The sequence below is a fragment of the Mirounga leonina genome, unplaced genomic scaffold (genome assembly GCF_011800145.1).
Source record: "Mirounga leonina isolate KUSES-001 unplaced genomic scaffold, KU_Mleo_1.0 Mir_114, whole genome shotgun sequence".
In the NCBI taxonomy this organism is placed as follows: Eukaryota; Metazoa; Chordata; class Mammalia; order Carnivora; family Phocidae; genus Mirounga; species Mirounga leonina.
Genome location: NW_023270265.1, coordinates 47,648,478 through 47,668,624, shown reverse-complemented (window position 1 = coordinate 47,668,624; position 20,147 = coordinate 47,648,478). Strand labels below are relative to the sequence as shown.

Here is a 20,147-nt window from a genome sequence, read left to right as displayed (position 1 = left end):
ACCAAGAGAAAAAAATCAACAGAACCAGAGTCAGATATGACACAGATGGTGGAGCTATCCGATCGGCAATTTAAAATGACAATGATTAATACATTAAAAGGCTCAAGTGGAAAATGTGGACAATGTGCAAGATCAGAATGGTCACTTCAGCAGAGAGATGGAACCTACAGAAAAAACCCAATGGGAATACCAGAAATGAGGAACACAGTAAACAGAGATAGAGAATGCCTTTGACAAGTTCAACTGTAAGTGACAAAAATCAAGAATCAGTGAACTTAAAGATAGATTAGCATAGGTACAACTGGAACCACAGAGAAAGAAGAGAGAATGGAACAGAAGAAGTAAAAATACCAAGGAAGGAAGGAGAAATCACAACACACCCAAGAATATCATGTTCAAACTGCTGGGGGGTGGGGTGAGAAAACCCTGAAAGCAGCTGGTGGAAAAAAGGCACATTATATACCTAAGAACAAAGGTAAGAATCAGAACAGGTTTCCTGTCAGAGAACACGCAAGCCAGAAGGCAAGGGAGGGACATCCCGTAAGTGTGGGACAAAAATGTCTGTCAACCTAGAACTCTATACCCAGCTAAAACATCTCCCAAAGCTGAAGGAGGAATAAAGACTTTCTCAGACAATCAAAATGGAAGAATTCTTTGCTGGTAGATGTTAAAGGAAGTTCTTCATGCAGAAAGAATAGGACACCAGACAGAAAATGGTATCTATACCAAGAAGAGCACTAGAAATGGAATAAATGAAGGTAAAATAAATTCACATAAAAATAAATTGTTCTATTCTTAATTGCTCTAAAAGGTAACTATCTAACGCAGAAACAGTAGTAGTGTATTGTGTTTGTAACATGTAAAAGTGAAATGAATGGTAACAACTGAAGAGAGGGAAGAACTGGGAGGGACTATCTGAAGGTCTTCATACAACATGTGGTGCCACAGAATATCACGTGAAAGTGGTCTCTGATTAAAGATGTAAACCTAAACCCTAGGTCAACCACCAAAACATTTAAAAAATAGTATAAATAATAAATCAATAGTGAAATCAAATGCAATCATAGAAAATGTTCAATTAACTCGAGAAGGCAAAAAAGACAAAACAGCTAACAAGAGGACAGATTTTATCTAACTATACTATATCACCTTAAATGTAAATGGTCTGAAGACACCAATTGTAAGTTTGGATTAAAAAAAGCAAGACCCAGGTATATGTCATTTATAAGAATCTCACTTTTACTAAAATGGCATAGTTAGGTCAAAAGAAAGAAAAAGACTATCAACCAAAAGAAAGTTGAGTAGTTATATTAAGATAAAAAGCAGATATCACATGGTAAGGGGGTCAATTCTCCAAGACAGACCAATCCTTAATGTGTATGCATCTAAATGTGTCCACATCAAAACAGAGGAAACAAAACTGACAGAACCGAAGAGAAAAATAGACGAATCCACACCTGTAGTTGGAAAATTCCACTCCTCTCTTAGTAATTGATAAAACAAGTAGAAAATCAGTAAGAATACAGAAGACCTGAATAATACTATAAACCAACTTAATTGACATTTCCAGGATGCTCTATCCAAGAGAGCAGGATACCCATATATTTCAAGTGCACATGGAAAGACAAACCATATTCTAGGCCATAATACAAACGTACACAAAAAAGAGAAATCATACGAAGTTATGGTCTCAGCACATAATGGAATTACTAGTAATCCATAATAAAGATTACCTGGAAAGTCCCACTATTTAGGAACCAAAACAGCATGCTTCTAAATAACACAGGGGTCAAAGAAGTTGTTTCAGGGGATATCAAAAATTAAAATTAAACTGAAAGAAAAAGAAAATACATTTGTGAGATGTAGCAAAAGCAGAGTGAAATTTGTAGTAAATGCTTATATTAGGAAAGAGAAAGGGTCTCGAGTCAATAATCTAAGCTTCCACTTAAAGAAACCAGTAAAAGAAACCCATAATAAGCAGAAAGAAAGGCATATAGATAAATGTATAAATCAATGACACTGAAAATAGAAAAATGGGAAAAAAAATTGAATAAACCAGTTCTTTGAAAAGATCAATAAAATTGATGAACTTCTAATCAGACTAACCAAGAAAAAAAAAAAAAAGACAAAAGTTGGCAATATCAGGAATGAAAAGAGGGCTACCACAACAAACACCTTAAGACATTAACAGGATAATACGGAACACTGTGAACCTATACATCTGACAACAGCTAAAATACACTTTCATTCCTCAAGAAGAAAAAGTCAACTTTATCTACGAAAAGAAATTAAACTCATTGTGAAAAACTTTCAATAAAGCCAACTCTAGGTTAAGATAATTTCACTAGTAAATTCTAACCTTTAGGGAAGAAACAATAACTCTACACTCCTAAAAACCAGAAGAGGAAACACTTGCAAAGGGATTTAATAAGGCCAGCAGAGCTCTAGTACTGACAGCAGACAAAACCACTACAAGACCAGAACTGTGATCACACTACAGGAGAGAACCATCCTCACAAACAAACACAAAAATCCTCAACACCGTATTAGCACACGGAATCCCAGGGATACCCAAGAATGACACATGCCAACAAAGTGGGGTTTATCTCAGGAATGCAAAGCTGGTTTAACATTCAAAAAACCTGAACGAGCTCTAGCACATCAAGAGATTAAAGAAGGAAAACCATGTGGTCATTTCAATGTGTGTACCAATAAACTGACAAAAATTCCACATCCATTCATGGTAAAAACTAGGAATAGAAGGGAACATTCTCAACTTGATAAAGGGCATCTACAAAAACCCACAGCTGATGCTACACTTCCTAGTAAAAGACAGCAAGCTTTCTCCCTGAGATCTAAGGATTTGGGGCAGAGCAGGGGCTGACCACCAAGAGGTAGCAAGACGGAATTTTTGGAGTGATGGAACTGTTCTGCGTCATGATTTTGGCAGGAGACACATATCTGTATGTGTTTCTCAAAACTTGAAGGACTATACACCACCAAAAGTAAATTTTACTATATGTAAACTAAAACAAATATAGAGAGAAAGCACCTGAAGATTATAAATTGATAAAATACACACACAGAATAACTGATAACAATGTATGTGTAGGGTGATGGCTAGACTGTACTTATATTTTAAAAAAAGGAAGACATTATTTATATTACCTTCCTGATCTAGTACCTACTACTAGAATTTTAAGTTAAATTAATAATGCCAACATAATAACTCTGGCAAAAACAAAAGAACTATGGGTGTATGAGAACATTTTTTGCTGAGATGCTCACACTTTTCTCTTCACTAAGTTCTTGGGCTTTACAGAGATTTCAATACTCTGTCATCTCCTTCCTATCAGTGTATTCGGTGCTGAATATCAAAACTGTACTCCTGCCTTCCCATTAAAGACAATGGAGAGTTACTAGAAACAGTCGAGGTCTTCATTCCAGGGTCAGTCACATCTCACTCAGGGAAAACATTATAACCAGTAGGGTATTTACTCTTAGGAAGCAAGACCTGTTTCTATAGTTTCAATACGTAGTAGGCCACACGGAGAGGAGTCTCATCTGATTTACCAAGTCAGGAAAGAGCACCACTTAAAATCCCTGATTACCCACATAAAAGACAAGAATGAATACAACCTATCTATCTTTTCATACGGTCAGTAGAGATTATTACCTTTCTACAGGTTAAGCTGCTGGAAAAGAAATTTCCACAAAGAACCATTGGATTTACCTTGTTTTCTTCTTAGTTGAAGACAGCAGCTTGATGGACTGAAGGAGAAGGAATGACAACCGAGATTCAAATATACTGAGGAGCTTGATCACTTCTTCTCGATTAAGACTAGGAGAGGAATCCGCAGCTGGAGTGGACTCATCACTCTTAGGCTGAAAACAACAAGAAGTTAGTTTACCCAAGCTGCCCGAGAGTGACAGCTTCATAGTGAAGTGAAGGGACCACAGTTGCACTCACCCCATAAACTTATTAGCCAAAAACAAAACCAACAAAAGGAAACCCCAGGTCATTTGTCTTCCTCCAGGCACAGCCTGTTGAAATGTGATGAGCCTCCCACCCGGGAGATCACTCTGATAGACTAAAACCTGTGAAAAATGCCTCACACCTAACAGGCACTTACATAGAAGAAATTAATCCCGAATGGAAATCTCCCACTTTGCAACACTGCAGTAAAGGAGCAAGATGGAAATGGGCACGCTACAGGGTTGGACAAACCGGGGCTGGAAGAGGTAACAGGCTGGTGGACCACGGGGGATTCAGGGAAGCTTCCAGCAACAGCAGAAGGCAGCATGAACGCTGGAATGCCAGGCAAACTAGAACTGCTTTCCAAGGAGCTTAAGCCTATTCATTGTTCAACTGCTCCCCAGCAGCAGTTCAGTAGAAATTATAAAAGAGCTATGTACCTCTTTCTTTCTTAAAAACAAACAGAACAACAACAAAAAAGAACAAAAAAAGCAAAAGGAATACACAACAGAGATGTTATGCTACTGGGGTCTTACTAAGCTCTATGTGGTTAAAGAACAAAAAATTTTAATATAAAAGATATAGTTCCAACTTAAAGAGTTTAATAATCCCACCAAGAAAATATACTAGATCACTGTTAATGGGTTTTATGCAAAGCACATATATGTATATATGTCCGTATATACACATACACACATCATACACCTCACACACACATATACCCCACATGCTCACTATGTATGTTCACCATTTAGCTTAAGACACACAAAAAACAAAGATAAATATTTTCTCCATTTACCTGGTCAAATTCCTCTACAAGCTCCTTTCTGATGAGCTGGAATGCATGCTTAGTTCTCACCATTATATCAAGTGCCCCAGATAGTGTTTTTAATTTTCCAACATTGCTATTCTGACCTAGAGTGTTAAAAACACAAAAATGATCATTCCTTTAAATATAAATCTAGAAACCCATCCAATGTCAATGTATTAATGAAAACGGATTTTCAAATGCTATAATAGTAGCTCACGAGAATCTCAACAAATTTTCTAAAATTCAACTTTTAATAATTATCCCTAAATAAAAATATTAAGTCTACAAAACAATAAGTAACAATTGTCTCCCTGCCTTACCATTTGGTTCTGTCAGGGTGAGAACACAGCCTATCTGAAATAAGACCGGAATGTAAGGTCAAAGAAACCAGCTGGGACAAGTCTGGTCCAAAAGCCCCCAAATCTTTACATTACTTTTTTCAGGTACTCAATTTTTAAACATCTTTTAGAAGGAAAATTAACCATACTTATCATCTTAGCAAATTTGTTCCCGTCTGTTTCTATGAAAATGATGCCTGCTCTCTTGAAGGAATTCAAACATGGCAGAAAATTCAAAGATGCAAATGAAAATAGGTCACCCAAAACCCACCCCCCAGAAAGAGCTACTGTTAATCCTGCCATCTAGTATACACTGGCAAAAAGTTAAAAATACTTTCAGTAAAAAGTTTTTGTGTGTGTGTGTTTTTTTTTAAAGATTTATTTTTCTTGGGTGGGGGTGGGGGGAGGGAAGGGAGAGAGAGTCTCAAGCAAACTTCACACTGAGTGGAGCCTGACATGGGGCTCGATCTCATGAACTTGAGTCACAACCTCTGCCAAAATCAAGAGCCAGATGCTTAACTGACTGTGCCACCCAGGTGTCCCAGTAAAAAGTATTTTCAAAAACTGTTTTGAATAGGTAATACATTCTCAAAATGTACAAAATCTGAATCAGAAAACAGTGAAAGCCTTCCTCCTGGCTCCCAGAGACAGCAATGTTATCACTTTCTTGTGCATCCTTCAGGGATACTCTACTGAAAGAGTCTCATCTACCTGGTTAAGTATTACATTTATTTTAATTTTATACAAGAAAACAACTGAAATAAAATCAAATGAACAGCTGCACTTCAAAGAAATGTTTGTTTCTTTACCACATGAGAGCTAGTTCTCCAAAGACCCCTGCTGCAGAAGGGGAGCAGGTGGGCAAGAGCGGGAGAACTCAGGCAAACACATTCAGCGTGGGGCAGCGACTCCTTCCCTGCTGTGGCCTGCCCTAACAAAGCCAGCTCCTCCACCTGCCTCCTTCCCTTCCCTTCCCGCATAGCTCTAACCTTGCTCAGGATCTACAGTTCTAGTTCTGTAATCTACAGCTGCCAGTACCCACTGTAGGTTTAAAAGAATTCAATGGGACCACTGCTTCTCTATGTTGTTCATGTGATTTATATCTCTAATGGCCTCAAGTGACCGGTCATATTTTTTTTTCCAAGTAAGAGAGCATGGGCTATATTTCAGTATTTCTACGAACATAAATAGGTCACAGAACACAATCAAACCCATTTTCTAAACTTCAAGAAGTATAGAGACTTCTCCTGGCCCCTACCCAAAGCCGTTAACTATGGGCAAGTTAAAAAGAAAACAACATTATTTACATTCAAGAGAGATCCCCACGTCTGTCTCACTCTAAGACAATCCAACACGAAGTCAGTGCACACAGATCTGTAAAATGAAAAAGTTAAGACTTACTGGTCATTTGGAATTCTGCAAATGCCACTCTTTCTAACTGTACTCTAAGTAGTTCACAGGGAGCATCTTTGAGAAGCTGAAAAAGCTTAACAGCTTTGCTATAATGAAGATCTGCCAGCACCCGGTGCTGCTTCCTAAGATGTTCATCACCAACCTAGAATCAAAAATAAAATAAAAAGACAAATCTTAAAGCCTGGGTTTCACTATAACTACTTAACCAAGTCTCTGGATCACTAAATGTTATTTAGTGTCATTATTTTTCTAGAAGTCTTATAGTTTTAGTTCTTACAGTTAGTTGTTTAATCCTCTTTTGGTTAATTTTTGTATATGGGGCGCTGGAGTCCAACTCCAGTATGTGGACATCCAGCTGTCCTGGCACTATCAGCTGAAAAAACAATTCTTTCCCCATTGGGTTGTCTTGGAATGCTAAAGCTTGCTTTTGCCTTGAGGATACTAGGCCATCTGGGCAAGCCTGAATTTTGGTTAGGATGTCCTGGGGCAAGGGGAAGAGTGTCCAGGGGCCAGCTTAAAGTGAAAAGAAATCCTCTCTGATTAAGCTGGACCTCAAAGGACAGTATTCTCAGGATAAGGGCACCCAGAAGAAGGCCCATACCCAAGGGACTGCAAGGTAAGTTGTCTTGGTCCTGAGCTAAGTAAAGGGAAAGAGCAACACGAACAAAAAAACATTCCTGAGAAACTTCAAACACAAGATTCCTTGGCAGAAGCCAGGCAACCATTCTGAAGGAAGGTACCTTCAACCTGGGCCTCTATTTATTCTTAGACACACATGCATCTGAGTACCAGGATTCATGTACAAGGTTGTTCACAGCAGATTACTTCTAATAGCCTCACACTAAAACGATCCAAAAGTTCAGAAATCACAAAATGGATAAACTGTGATATATTCATTAAATGAATACTAGTGAACTAAGAAAATGCACCAACCAGGAGGAATCTCAAAAACACCACGTCTAGTGAAAGGCAATAAACCACAGAATACGTACAGTATGATTTCTCCTATAAAGTTCACCACCAGGTAAAATGTTTAAGTGGTAAAACAGAAAAGGTGCGGACATACTGGAAAATCCAGGACAGTAGTTACTCCGGGTGGGTCTGGAGGGAGACTTGGTGGGGAGGGGGTGGCGCACAGAAGATAAGTAATTTCACAAAATAATACCCAATCAATTATTGTAGAGAAAAATATGCAGCAGAGGCGAGAGTGGAAAATCACCTACACTGCAAGTTTTTCTAAAGCAGCTAACAGAATAGATGGCATTTAAATAGATAGTGAAATATAAGAAAAACAACCAGACACTTTTAAATGGACTTGGCATTGAACTTAAGTTTGGAATGGCAATACCTGATTTCTCAGACAACTGTGGTACATGGATGCCAGCCTGTGATGGATGGTTGCGGCTCGGTACTGACAAAGAGGCTGTCGAGCAGAGATTGAGTCCACATCACAGTATTTCAAGGACTTCATCATAGCCTCACTGACTTCTTTTTCAATCTGTTTTTTTTTTTTTTTTTAAGGGGGAGGAGAAAAAAATGACAAGCCTATAATCTTAAATAAAAATATTTAAATCCTGCTTGTTATGGAAAATATGCTCAATATCTGTTAAAGGCATAAAGTTGAAGACTTCTTTTATAGCCCCGCAAATATTATTACCTGCTCCTGAGCTTTCCTAGATAATGGAGCATAATCTTGCTGTAGAGTTGCCATCGTGAAATAAGTCGTGGACAATTCCCAATTCACTGAATCCCAAACAGCCGGGTGTATGTCTCGTGTCCCCAGTGACCTCAGAGCTTTCAAATAGTAATCAACAGCCTGCGAGGGAGGGAAAGATCCAGTTCTGATACGCCAACAACATATGAAAATAAAACATACTTTAAAATCACCCAGATGTTAATTTGGTGTGGGAACAATTTACAGAAGGGCAATATTGTGAGGAAAGGAAAAAACCGTATCAATGAAACTGTTGCAATGAGGCAAGCCAGTTCAAGTGGACTGCAAGCCCTCCCCATTTCCAGGGCGAGTCCAGCATAAGCCTTAGTGCCTTCTGACTCATGCTCATGCACGAAGATGCATTTCCTTTGGTTTTTTTTCCTTTCTAAATGAAAATTTGTTTATATAACTAGTAAGCTAGAAAAAACTAACTTGATGAGCCCAAGGATAAAAAATTGCTGGATCTGACTGTAAAAAGCAACCCCTTCCACCCTTTCCCACCTCCAGCCTAAAGGGCATGGTCATTATATTTAAGCAAATAAAATCACATTTAATTCCATCACCTAGCAATAATTTCTACATTTCTTGTGTGTATCATCTACATTTTTCTGTGTATCTGTAAACTTAAAAAAACTATAAAAAGGATTTTAAAATCTCCCATGCCATGGGGCACCTGGGTGGTGCATCTGACTCTTGGTTTCAGCTCAGGTCATAATCTCAGGGTCGTGAGATCGAGCCCTGCATCTGGCTCTGTGCTCAGCAGGTAGTCAGTCTGCTTGTTCTCTCTCTCCCTCTCCCTCCTCCTCCCATACTCGCACTCTAATAAATAAATAAATCTTAAAAAAAAAAAAAATCTCCTATGCCACAAACATTCTTCACTAGTATTCACATAGCTGTGAAGTACTTGTTAAAGGAGTGCTCTTGGGTTGCCTGGGTGGCTCAGCCGGTTAAGCATCTGACTCTTGGTTTCAGTTCAGGTCATGATCTGAGATGGAGCCCCACCGCTGGCTCTGCACGGAGTTGGCTTGTCCTTCTCCCTCCCCCCTGCCCCTCCCTGCCCCCCCTCAAAATAAATCAAATCTTAAAAAAAAAAAAAAAAGGTGAGCTCTTGTTCCAACACTGGATGTTACCACTTGCCAAAATACTTGGCAATTCGATAAACAAAAGAAACTCAATTTTTAAATTTCATAAAAATTTAAAATTTCTTACATATTGACCACTTTTTTTTTAATGTGTATGAATTTTTTGTTCAAGATTATTTGCCCCTGGGGCGCCTGGGTGGCTCAGTCGTTAAGCATCTGCCTTCGGCTCAGGTCATAATCCCAGGGTCCTGGAATTGAGCCCCGCACTGGGCTCCCTGCTCCGTGGGAAGCCTGCTTCTCCCTCTCCCACTCCCCCTGCTTGTGTTCCCTCTCTCGCTGTGTCTCTCTCTGTCAAATAAATAAATAAAATCTTTAAAAAAAAAAAAAAAAGGATTTGCCCCTTAATGAGCACTGGGTATTATGAATCACAGACCTGTACCTCTGAAACCAATAATACATTATATGTTAATTAAAAAAAAAAAAAAGATTATTTGCCCTTTTGTCTATTGTGGCAGTTTATTTCCAGTGATTATTTATTTATTTTTAAAGTAAGCATTATGTGCAAACGTGGGGCTCGAACTCACAACCCGGAGACCAAGAGTCGTGTGCTCTACCAACTGAGCCAGCCAGGCACCCCTGTCTTCAATGGTTCTTAACTCTTCTTCATATATGAAGGGTTTATCCACCTCTGATCTGTTCTGTGTTATCAATATTTTCACTAGACTGGGGTTTGCTTTTCAATTTTGCTTTCTGTTGTGCATTTGGGAATTGTTATTTTTACACATTTAAATGTATCCATCGTCTACTCTGTGACCCCTGCTATTGTGTTGTGCTGGTCTCATCACACAAAGCTTCTCCTCCACTTTCTCCTGGCACTTTCTCAGTTACCCTTCTCCACGTCAGCCTTTAATCCACCTGATGTCTCCTCTGCTTACGCCAACACAACTCACTGAATAATCATCTTTTCAACATGCCACCCTCAACACTACATTCTCGCATTCTCGGGCCGGTCTCTGAGTGTTCTGTCTCTTCCTGTGCCATCACCACAGTTCTAGTTAGCTTTATAATATTTTCAGGGAGCGATGGCAAAGGTAAATGGCAATTAGGTGTAAATGGATGAGGTCCGACACGCAAGCAAGTGTGTTACCTTATTGTAATATAAGCCTTCTTCTGGTGAGAATTCCCGCTTAAATTCATCGCTGGCACCACAGTGCGCCTGCGCACAAATCCGCATGAGTCTCCCCGTGTTACACAACAGAAGGGCAGCATTCGTGGCATCATCAATCGACTCAAAGTTGTGAATTCCTTTTTCAAAACAAGAAAAGCTTTTTTTCCACAACTGCTGCTCCGCGGTAGACACGCTTTTGCTCACTGCACCAAAAAGAGAAAAAAACACATGTAAGCAGACATCAGTGTCAACCCTCTGCACGTCCCAGGAAAGGACAAGGGCAGGAGGACAGGGACAGGACAGCTAAGGAACCAGCTGTGTGCAGCCATCGCAGTGACCTGCTTGCATCATACCCCCCTCAAACTCATGGCGAGGCCCTAACCCCAATGTGACTGTATTTGGAGACAGGGCCTGTAAAGAGGTAATTAAAGTTAGACCAGTCATAAGATGGGGCCCGGATCCCACATGACGGGTGTTCTTCTAAGAGAAACAGACACAAGGGGCACACGCACAGGGAAGACCAGGTAAGGACACAGCAAGAAGGTGGCCATCCGCAAGCCACGGAGAGAGGCTTCAGAAAAACCCAAACTTGCTGGCACCTTGATCTTGGACTTCCAGCTTCCAACTTGTGAGAAGCAGGATTTCTGTCTTAACCCACCCGATCTGTGGTATTGTTATGGCAGCCTGAGCAGATTCATACAATACTCAAACATGGCCCTCTTTCACTATAAACTGATATGAAAACAAGCAAATAAAAACATCTGAGCAAAGCCCTATTTTATAAAGATTCAAAACACGTGGTCCCATGGAGTTGTAAGAGGTATGATCTGGGTTGTATCTAATTCTCCTAGGTTTCTACCACTTTGCGTGCTCCTTCAAGGACTCCCCCCTCCAGAGACACCTCAAAAGCACAGGTTCTTACATAACAAAACACTTTAAAAAGCATGACCTCTTTGTATCCCCAGTGCCAAGCACAGTTCACAAACAACCAGGCACACGCACACTTCGTCAAATTACCCGCTGTCCTCCATACTACTGCGCCCTATTCCTTCCTTACGCTGGGTGGTCTTGACATTTCCAACATTCTCATGGATCTAACTATCCCCTCCCTATATCATCTGAGTGATCCCCAACCTATGTCTTGCTAACCCCAAAAGCTCTAAGTACAGGTTTCTAACCAACAACTGAGCCAGACCTTCCACTCACATGTCTACCCGTATCTCCAACTTGACACAGGCCCAGCTGAATCCGTCATCCTCTGCCCGAATCACAAAAGACCACTTGCTGCTACCCTCACAGTCCACTGGACGCTGCGTCTCTAGTCCTTCTCAATATTGCCTATTCAGTCTGGACAGCACACCCTTGCCCATATCTGCCTGTTGATATCCTACGTCATGCACCAATCTGCTCAAACCACACCTTCTTTCCAAAAGCCCTCAAAAAGCCTTACAACTTCAATAAACATCTCCTTTCCCCACTCTTCTACTGTACTGCATCTGTGCTTATGGCATTTTTCAAAAATTTGTATTTCTCTATTTATATTTTTAAAAAATATTTTATTTGACAGAGAGAGATACAACGAGAGAGGGAACACAAGCAGGGGGAGTGGGAGAGGGAGAAGCAGGCTTCCCGCGGAGCAGGGAGCCCGATGTGGGGCTCGATCCCAGGACCCTGGGATCATGACCTGAGCCGAAGGCAGACACTTAATGACTGAGTCACCCAGGTGCCCCTCTTTTATTTTTTCTTAAGACTTTGTTTTTATGTAATCTCTACACCCAACATGGGGCTTTAACTCACAACCCCGAGATCGAGTCACATGCTCTACCAACAGAGCCAGGCCGGCACCCCAAAGATCTGTATTTCTCTGGCTTCCTGACATGAAAGAGGACTATGTTTTAGTCAATTACACATGCAGCACAGAGCCTAGCACAGGCTGGCTGTGCGCTTCACTTCTGAACTGATCAGATGGAGAATGGAGGACAATGAAATGATGAATCTCAAAGGGAAATGTATTTTCCTATCTTTATTTCTCAAGAACTTAAGAATAAAAGACTCATCAACAGAGCACCCCTTTCTACATCAAGTCAAGTGCCACAATTCTTTGCTCAGACCATAAAATCAGCATGATTTTCTAAGAGAAGAGGCAATAAAGAGAGGACTCCAAAGAGATACTCACCTACTCGCTCACTCTGCAGTGCAGCAGCCTGATTCATGTAAAACACACCAATTTCATTTCTAATGTTACCCATTCTCTTCAATACTTGTACGTAGTGTTCTGGGTTCTGGCTTTTTAAGTCACTAAATTGCAAGATTTCATTAGCAGCTTCGTAACATTTACAACTGACTGAAAGCTGACTCTCTAAGTCTGTAGACAAATCAGTTGCCCATGCAAACCCTTGAAAGAAAAAGAAGGAAACATCACCATGAGTCCCGAGAACCCTTTTTCCTTAGTATCCATGTAATCTCCTATTTTTAAGACAGTAAAGAAATCCAAAATGGTATAATCCTACTAGGATTTAATCAATACATCTAAAATTTTACGTTTTAAAGTAAAGATCTTTTAATTTAGAAAACTATGTTTTCCTGGGATATTAATGTTTTAATAAAGAAATATTTTCCTGACCAAAAATACCAAACAACTTCCATGATCTGGATTTTACCAAGCACACTTGCTCATTGGTACAGACTTGAAGTTCACTGATACGAGATAAAACATTTTTTTTCCTTTTTAATTAATGGAAATAGTTCTTGAAATAGAGCTGACTGCTACAAGAGGCTACTTACGTACCTTACAGTTTGCAATGTCCGTTTACCTCACTGAAGAAGCTGCTACATAAGCTCTCAAAGACTCCAACAGGCCATCTGGTGGGACTGGAGTAAACTCAGGTGCAGGGCCCAAAATTCAAGGGGGAAAAAAGGGAACACCCCTGCTGCTAACACTGGCATCCACGAGAGATGTCACTCTCACACAGAAGTGTTTTAAATGAAATTAACTTGATGAAACTGATCATTTGAGAAACTCAAGAGAGAAGAGGAAGAAAGAGGGCCAAAGTGAGGAAATACTACGTTTCCCCAATGTACTTCTCCAGATGTGTAAATGTCCAAAAATTTTGGTGAGGTGGATATCAAATAACATCAACGCTTTAAGAGCAAAATACGACAATGCCATGATAGAAGGACGGATCTCCGAGCTCATTTACCACCCTGACCACAGTGAGCTTACAACCGTAACTAAGGATATAGTCGCTGTGGACTAATTCTATCTCCCAGTTTTAAAATCAAACAACTCTAAAACAAAGTAATATATTCAGTAAGACAGTCAGCCATGAACTAAGTTTAAAAAAGTTCTGGATCTGGGCCCCCAAAAATCATTCAGAAGGTAATTCACTCCCTTTTACCAACTGTTATTCCTTTCCAAAAGAAAACCATGGCTTGGTTCACTGACTACAAGGTTACCTAGGAAAACCTCACGAAAAGACAAGAGTAAAAAAGTCAACACAATTGTCTTAGAGCTTATTTTATCTTTAGTCCTAGTTGTATAATTAGTAATTACGAAATACTTTGAAATCATTTTACACACAAATACACGAGGGATCATGTTCAATTTTAAAATGAAGCAATCAATGAAACAAAATTGCAATATCAAAACACTAATATTTTCGCCACTTTCCTGGACATACCCGGATAAGCATAAGCTGGACGGAATAATCCCCACATGAATCGAATGCTGGGTCTCACTGGCATACCTTGACAACTGGACTCCCTGTGGAGGCTGTGTAGTATCTCCTGATCTTCTTTTGTTTGATAATTAAACTCCTCAAGATGTGCTGCTCTGTTGTTTGCATTCTGGGCCAGCATCAGTTGGATGTCGCCACAGAGCGTCAAATACTGAGACAGAAATAGCAGCACTTCCGAAAGCATGTTGGTGCAGAGGCAGCAGTAAGTATCTGGGCAGAAGGGGTGCAAGAGAAAAAGACACCGGTGTATTAGAAATTAATGAATACAGTGAATATTAATTTGTTACTAGCTGAAAGCTTTGTACCACTATATCTATTCTACATTTATATTATGTCAGATATCACATATGGCTTTATGTATCTCAAAAGGAAGAGATAGGGGTAGATGAACCATGAGAGACGATGGACTCTGAAAAACAAACAGGATTCTAGAGGGGAGGGGGGTGGGAGGATGGGTTAGCCTGGTGATGGGTATTAAAGAGGGCACGTTCTGCATGGAGCACTGGGTGTTGTGCACAAACAATGAGTCATGGAACACTTCATCTAAAACTAATGATGTAATGTATGGGGATTAACATAAGAATAAAAAAAAAAGTGTAAAGTAAAAAAAAAAAAAAAAGGAAGAGATAATCAACCAGAGCAGAAAATAAAATACGAAGTAACACACTCAAGACTGGAAAAAGTTATTTCAAAGTTAAATTTTACAACAGAAATAGGAATAAAACTTCACTGTGATTCAGATGCCTTTTCTGTTCTCCCCTCCCAATGTCTATGAAGTGTATTAATTTTTACAATGACTTACCGTGGCTCTGCAAAGCTAATTTAATGTATCGTAACGCTCTTCCATATTTCTGAAGACTCATGGCAGCATCAGACAAAACATAATAGGCCTTTGATGACTTGAGAATCAGCTGGAGTTTCATTTTATGTTGCCAAGAACCAGGGATCATTCCAGATTGACTGGAATAATTACCCTTCTGAAGGGAGCCCACTATGACAATGGAGGAGGAGAAAGGAAGCACATTTTATTTGAATGTAAGTCTCACTATAAATAACGTTTCTTGACAGACAGTCCAGGCTTAGGTACTATGGCTACAAGACTGGTAAATACTGTGCTTTACTACTTAACCACAGAGTAAAATGGCAGTGTTTCAATAGACCCTCACTGGGATTTCTGAAGGCTCTCTGCTCCCTGCTGCCGTCAACTCTGTCATGCTCTTTCAGGGTCACTGACATAACTCATGACTGGCATGTCCTTTCTCCAGTCTATGTATTAACCTGCCAGGGGGTTTACCTTCCTTAAACAAGCTTTAATTATAGTGGGACCCCTGTTCTAGAACACTGAAATGGCTCCGTACCACTTATTAAGTCCTGTCTAAGCATCTTAGCCCACTTCCTAGGTGACATTTTTGTCTTCCTCCCCAGTATTCCACCCTTACTACTCATCAGCCAAAGTCAAGTTACTGCTTGTTGCCCGCACAGATGCCTATTTTTCCCACCTCCTCTCTTAGTGAACTGTTTCCTCCACCAGGAACAGGCTTTATTTAATAAAGCCCAGCCTACTACTACCTTCTTCATCTAACAAATGATCACTTTTGTGCAAAGCACTATGCTAGGCACCAGAAACCGTGACGTGAAATTCTTTGTTCTCCATCCTTAGAGATCTCGCACACTAGAGGTAAAGATAGGCTGCTAACACAAACCACAGCAAAATCTATTATTAAGTGCAATGACAGAGATAAGAACAAAATGCTGTGGGAATCCTCCTCCCCAGTCTCTGAGCCTCAAGATTTCTCATTTTTTGATCAGTGACAACATGAATCTTTCAAACCAATGAAAGGTACTTATAATCTCTCTTATGGTTTTAATTGTGCATGTATTTCTTTTTCCTCTGTTATTGTACGCATTCTCTGTGTGTGAGGCTTGGTGAGAACACCAGAATTGAATAAGACACAATTTTTGCTCACAATTGTATTGGTGTGTGTGCATAAAACCATTCAACACAGCTAACTATGACATAAGGCAGGCTTCAGTTAAGTGCTCAAGGACAAAGTGGTAGGAGAATCAATTCTGACTAGAGAGAGAGGTGAGCATAAATCTCTTGAACATCAGCAGGATTTCAACAGCTGAGCTGGGGACGAAGAAAGAGAGAAAAGGCATTTCAAAAAAAAGAATACCATAAAAAAGGCAGAGATGTCTCAAGTCCTGGTGTTCTCCTCACAGTATAAAGGCTGAAGCCGGGCACACAGGAAGCAGTACTTAAATGCTAGGGCAATAAATTTACTCCCCCCACATACAACTTATATTCATGAAGAGAAAAATCAGGAAAGCTCTTGGTATTTCATACAGGCTTCCAAAACATTTTTTTTAAGCAACTGAAAGTGATTTTTTAAAAGTCCACATGTTCTTCATGAAGTGACTTTCCTGAGGAACAAATTAGACAATTCATAAGCGACCTTTCTAGCTTATTCAAGGCCCACTCAGTAACAAAAGCCAACAATCCCATGGCGCTTATTACGTGCAGTTCTAAGTACTTCACACATATTAATTCATTTAATCCATATAAAAACTTTAAAGTAGGCACTATTGTCTCCATTTTGAGAGTGGAAAAAAAAAAATAAGGTTCAAGAACGTGGAACTTGCCTTAGCAAAGCCAAGATTGAGGCTAGGCAGTTTGGTTCCGAAGTCTGCTCTTAAACACACGACTGCTTTTACTGAAGCAGTAATTTCTTATGAGAACCCTACTGAGCTGAGGGCACTGAGCTGAGGGCATTAGCTCGCTGCAGGGAACTGGAAGAAGCGGAACTTATTAGGAATATCTATAAAGGGCCAAAATTATCCTTTGTTTTATATTTTGAATGAAATGGTATTTTCCCCTACTTTCCATTCACACGATATCCTTCTGAATTCCTTTCAATGAATGCCTTAATTGACATAAGTCTGCTGTTGATAAAGGACTAATATACTATTCTATAGAAAAGTCCTTATTTGCACATCAATTCAACTTACTTTTGTCCAAAAACAAGGCCATCTGCTTCTCCAGACCCTCAGGACCCCCCCTTGTGGAGTCATCTTCATATTTTAATGGGATTGGGGTGTTGGGGTCAGCTGCAGGAAGGTCGCTTTCTTTTTTAATGCTGCTATCCACAGATTTTAACCCCTTTAAAAAAGGAGAAACATTTACTATACGCATAACTGAAGGTCAACTAGAAACTAAATATAAGGCTCTGAACACATTTAGGAGTATTTAAATTTTGAAAACAGACTTGAAAAGACTACATTTTACTTGAAACGGTTGGGAAAAACTAATTTTCACTTTATGCTTAAAGGGGAAAAAAAGAATCATTCAGAATAATGTTTAGACACCAATAAACAAGCGCTATGTGCATACCAAATATAAGTTTACTGAAACAGTGAAGACAAAATTAAGACTTACCTCCAGAACATAGCTAAGCACGAGTCTACAGCGCTCCTCTGTGTCATGGCAAACTGGAAACGTGCAACTGGGCTTCAGAAACAAACATTTAAAACTATTAATATGCTGCCCACGTGACAAACTCCACAGCTCTCAGCTCCTGGGAATTATTAAAACTCTACACATCAATAATTTCAAAATCTGCTGTGTATTCAGCTTTGTGAGGTAACTGATACTAAGGTTAATGTACTGCTTTCACTGCAGATAAAAGTGACATAAGCATCCACAAAAACCTTGCCTCATAAAAAGATATTCCAAAGTATATGTTACTTTAAATTCTTAAAGTTTTAAAAATAATTCTATTATGAGAAAAAAACAAGAATGTGAGTAATGTTTTAGATACATGTATACCTAATCTAATAGGTGAGTTTAATCCCTAATTAGCACTGATACTTGGTAACACACAGTTAACAGTATCATCAAGTTAGCAGTAAGTATCACCAATGGTCTCACTGCATAATTTGCACAAGTTATATGCTTAATTATGAGCAGAACCAGTTAACAACCTGTATCTACTAAGTGATCTTATGTGTAAGGGCCTCTGCGAGGCAGTTCATTTTCGGTGAATCCTACAAGGCTGGAATGACTGTTCTCATTGTGCATCAAGCACAGATGTTAAGTAACCTGTCCGTGGGCACAGTCACTGAGCTGGAAATGAGGTGCTGAAGCCACGCTGACTGTAGTTTCAAAAGTACACTAATAAGGCAAAGCTAACAAAAGACCTGTTTATATGAATAATAGGACCGCATTTTTTGAGTGCTTCAGATATTGATAAAAAGTGCCATCTTTGTAAAAAATTGTAAACTAACATACCACTACGTCTTTGTCATCTACTTGCCCCATAAATCTAGGGTCTTGTGTTACAATGCAGTTCCCCAAATACACAGAACTTCTGCCATCAGTAATCTTGTTTATAATCAGGAAAAACTTTTTTTTTTAAAATTCCACTGGGGGGTTCAAGCTGAAAGTGCACTAAAACTCAGATGGACAGTTAAGAACTTGTCCTGGAGTCATTTAGTCAAGTATTTCCTTAGCACCCATTACGTGTCCTCAACATGGGAGATACAAGAATGTCTATACGTACAGGGAGCTTCTGTTTTCATGAAGGGAAACAAACACAAGCTTTAGATACAGATTATGATCTCCATGAAGGAGATAAAAATACAGCATGCTCTGGCTAGAGTGGTCAGGGGAAAATCTTCAGAAGGAGCAACATTTCCATCAAGATTTTAGGTTTAAAAAAGGCAGCCATGAAAACTTCTGGGACATGCCGAGCACACGCAACAGCAGATGCCTCACATGGGCATGATCTTGATGAGCATGAGGCAGGAAAAAAGGCAATGTGGCTATGGTAAATGACAAGGGAAAGTGAAGAGTCAAAAAGATAAGCAATGTTTTTGGGCGACAGAGGTGTCCTCTAAAAATCTATCTGGATATAAAGTTTCCATCTGAAAGTCAAACTCAGAGCTTACGTTAAGAGATTATCTGTATATATGTCTATATTCAGTTTCGGGAATAGCCAGTCTTTTAAGGCTGACTTGGATCTGATCACAGGGAGGTAGGACTGGAAAGTAATTAGGATTTAGCAAACTGAAACGTAATTCTTTTTTTTTTTTTTTTAAAGATTTTATTTATTTATTTGAGACAGAGAGAATGAGAGACAGAGAGCACGAGAGGGAAGAGGGCAGAGGGAGAAGCAGACCCCCTGCTGAGCAGGGAGCCCGATGCGGGACTCGATCCCGGGACTCCAGGATCATGACCTGAGCCGAAGGCAGCCGCTTAACCGACTGAGCCACCCAGGCACCCTGAAACGTAATTCTACTGTCTGCAAATGACCAATTGGGAGAAGAATAGTCAGTGCAGTCCATGTCAACAGAACTTAAAAGGGTAGGAAGTGGTTAGAGTCTATCTGACTTTGACCAGGCTAGAGATGTGTCCAATCTAGCTGATATGGCCCAGTCACTGAAAAGTGCTGTCCTGTAGCACCGGGATAAGGTACCAGCTTCCCACAAATGGATCAACAAGCCACCCCTTGTCTGCTCTTATTCTACATTTACCAAGCAATCTACACATTCAGTTTCCCAGTAACCCAAAAACTGAGAATGAATATCCCGGTGAGGAGACAGGACTATAAACTGGTCACTGCAAAGGAAAATCTCCTACATAAAAATTAATATACTGATGTGTGGTTTACACATCATCTACCATTGGTTTGCATGTGGATCAGCTGCCCTGGGGCAATTATAAAACAGGTTTTAGTATTCATAAAGCTAATGATTACTAGGCCCTGGACCATGAAGGATCTACTGAATTTTTTTTTTTTTTTTTTTTAGAGATTTGAAAGAGAAAGCGAGTGAGCAAGCGATTGCGAAAGCGCACGTGCACACACACAAGCAGGAGGGGTGGAGGAAGAGGGAGAGACTCTGAAGCAGA

General features: G+C 39.8%; 1 protein-coding gene across 4 annotated transcripts in view; it reads right to left on the bottom strand.

Moving 5' to 3' along the window:
- Window positions 1-20,147, bottom strand: part of EDRF1 (erythroid differentiation regulatory factor 1) — a 41,459-nt gene that overhangs the window by 5,473 nt on the left and 15,839 nt on the right. For 2 of the 4 annotated variants that reach the window (XM_034985915.1, XM_034985922.1), the window contains 11 exons: window positions 17,676-17,747; window positions 17,249-17,399; window positions 15,042-15,230; window positions 14,183-14,449; window positions 12,679-12,897; window positions 10,482-10,705; window positions 8,196-8,354; window positions 7,887-8,036; window positions 6,527-6,680; window positions 4,776-4,891; window positions 3,734-3,885 (listed from right to left, as the gene is read on the bottom strand). In XM_034985915.1, coding sequence (XP_034841806.1) covers window positions 3,734-3,885; window positions 4,776-4,891; window positions 6,527-6,680; window positions 7,887-8,036; window positions 8,196-8,354; window positions 10,482-10,705; window positions 12,679-12,897; window positions 14,183-14,449; window positions 15,042-15,230; window positions 17,249-17,399; window positions 17,676-17,747 — 1,853 coding nt within the window. The remainder of the gene's footprint in view (window positions 1-3,733; window positions 3,886-4,775; window positions 4,892-6,526; window positions 6,681-7,886; window positions 8,037-8,195; window positions 8,355-10,481; window positions 10,706-12,678; window positions 12,898-14,182; window positions 14,450-15,041; window positions 15,231-17,248; window positions 17,400-17,675; window positions 17,748-20,147) is intronic. The other 2 variants (XM_034985921.1, XM_034985923.1) reach the window with 1 other exon arrangement.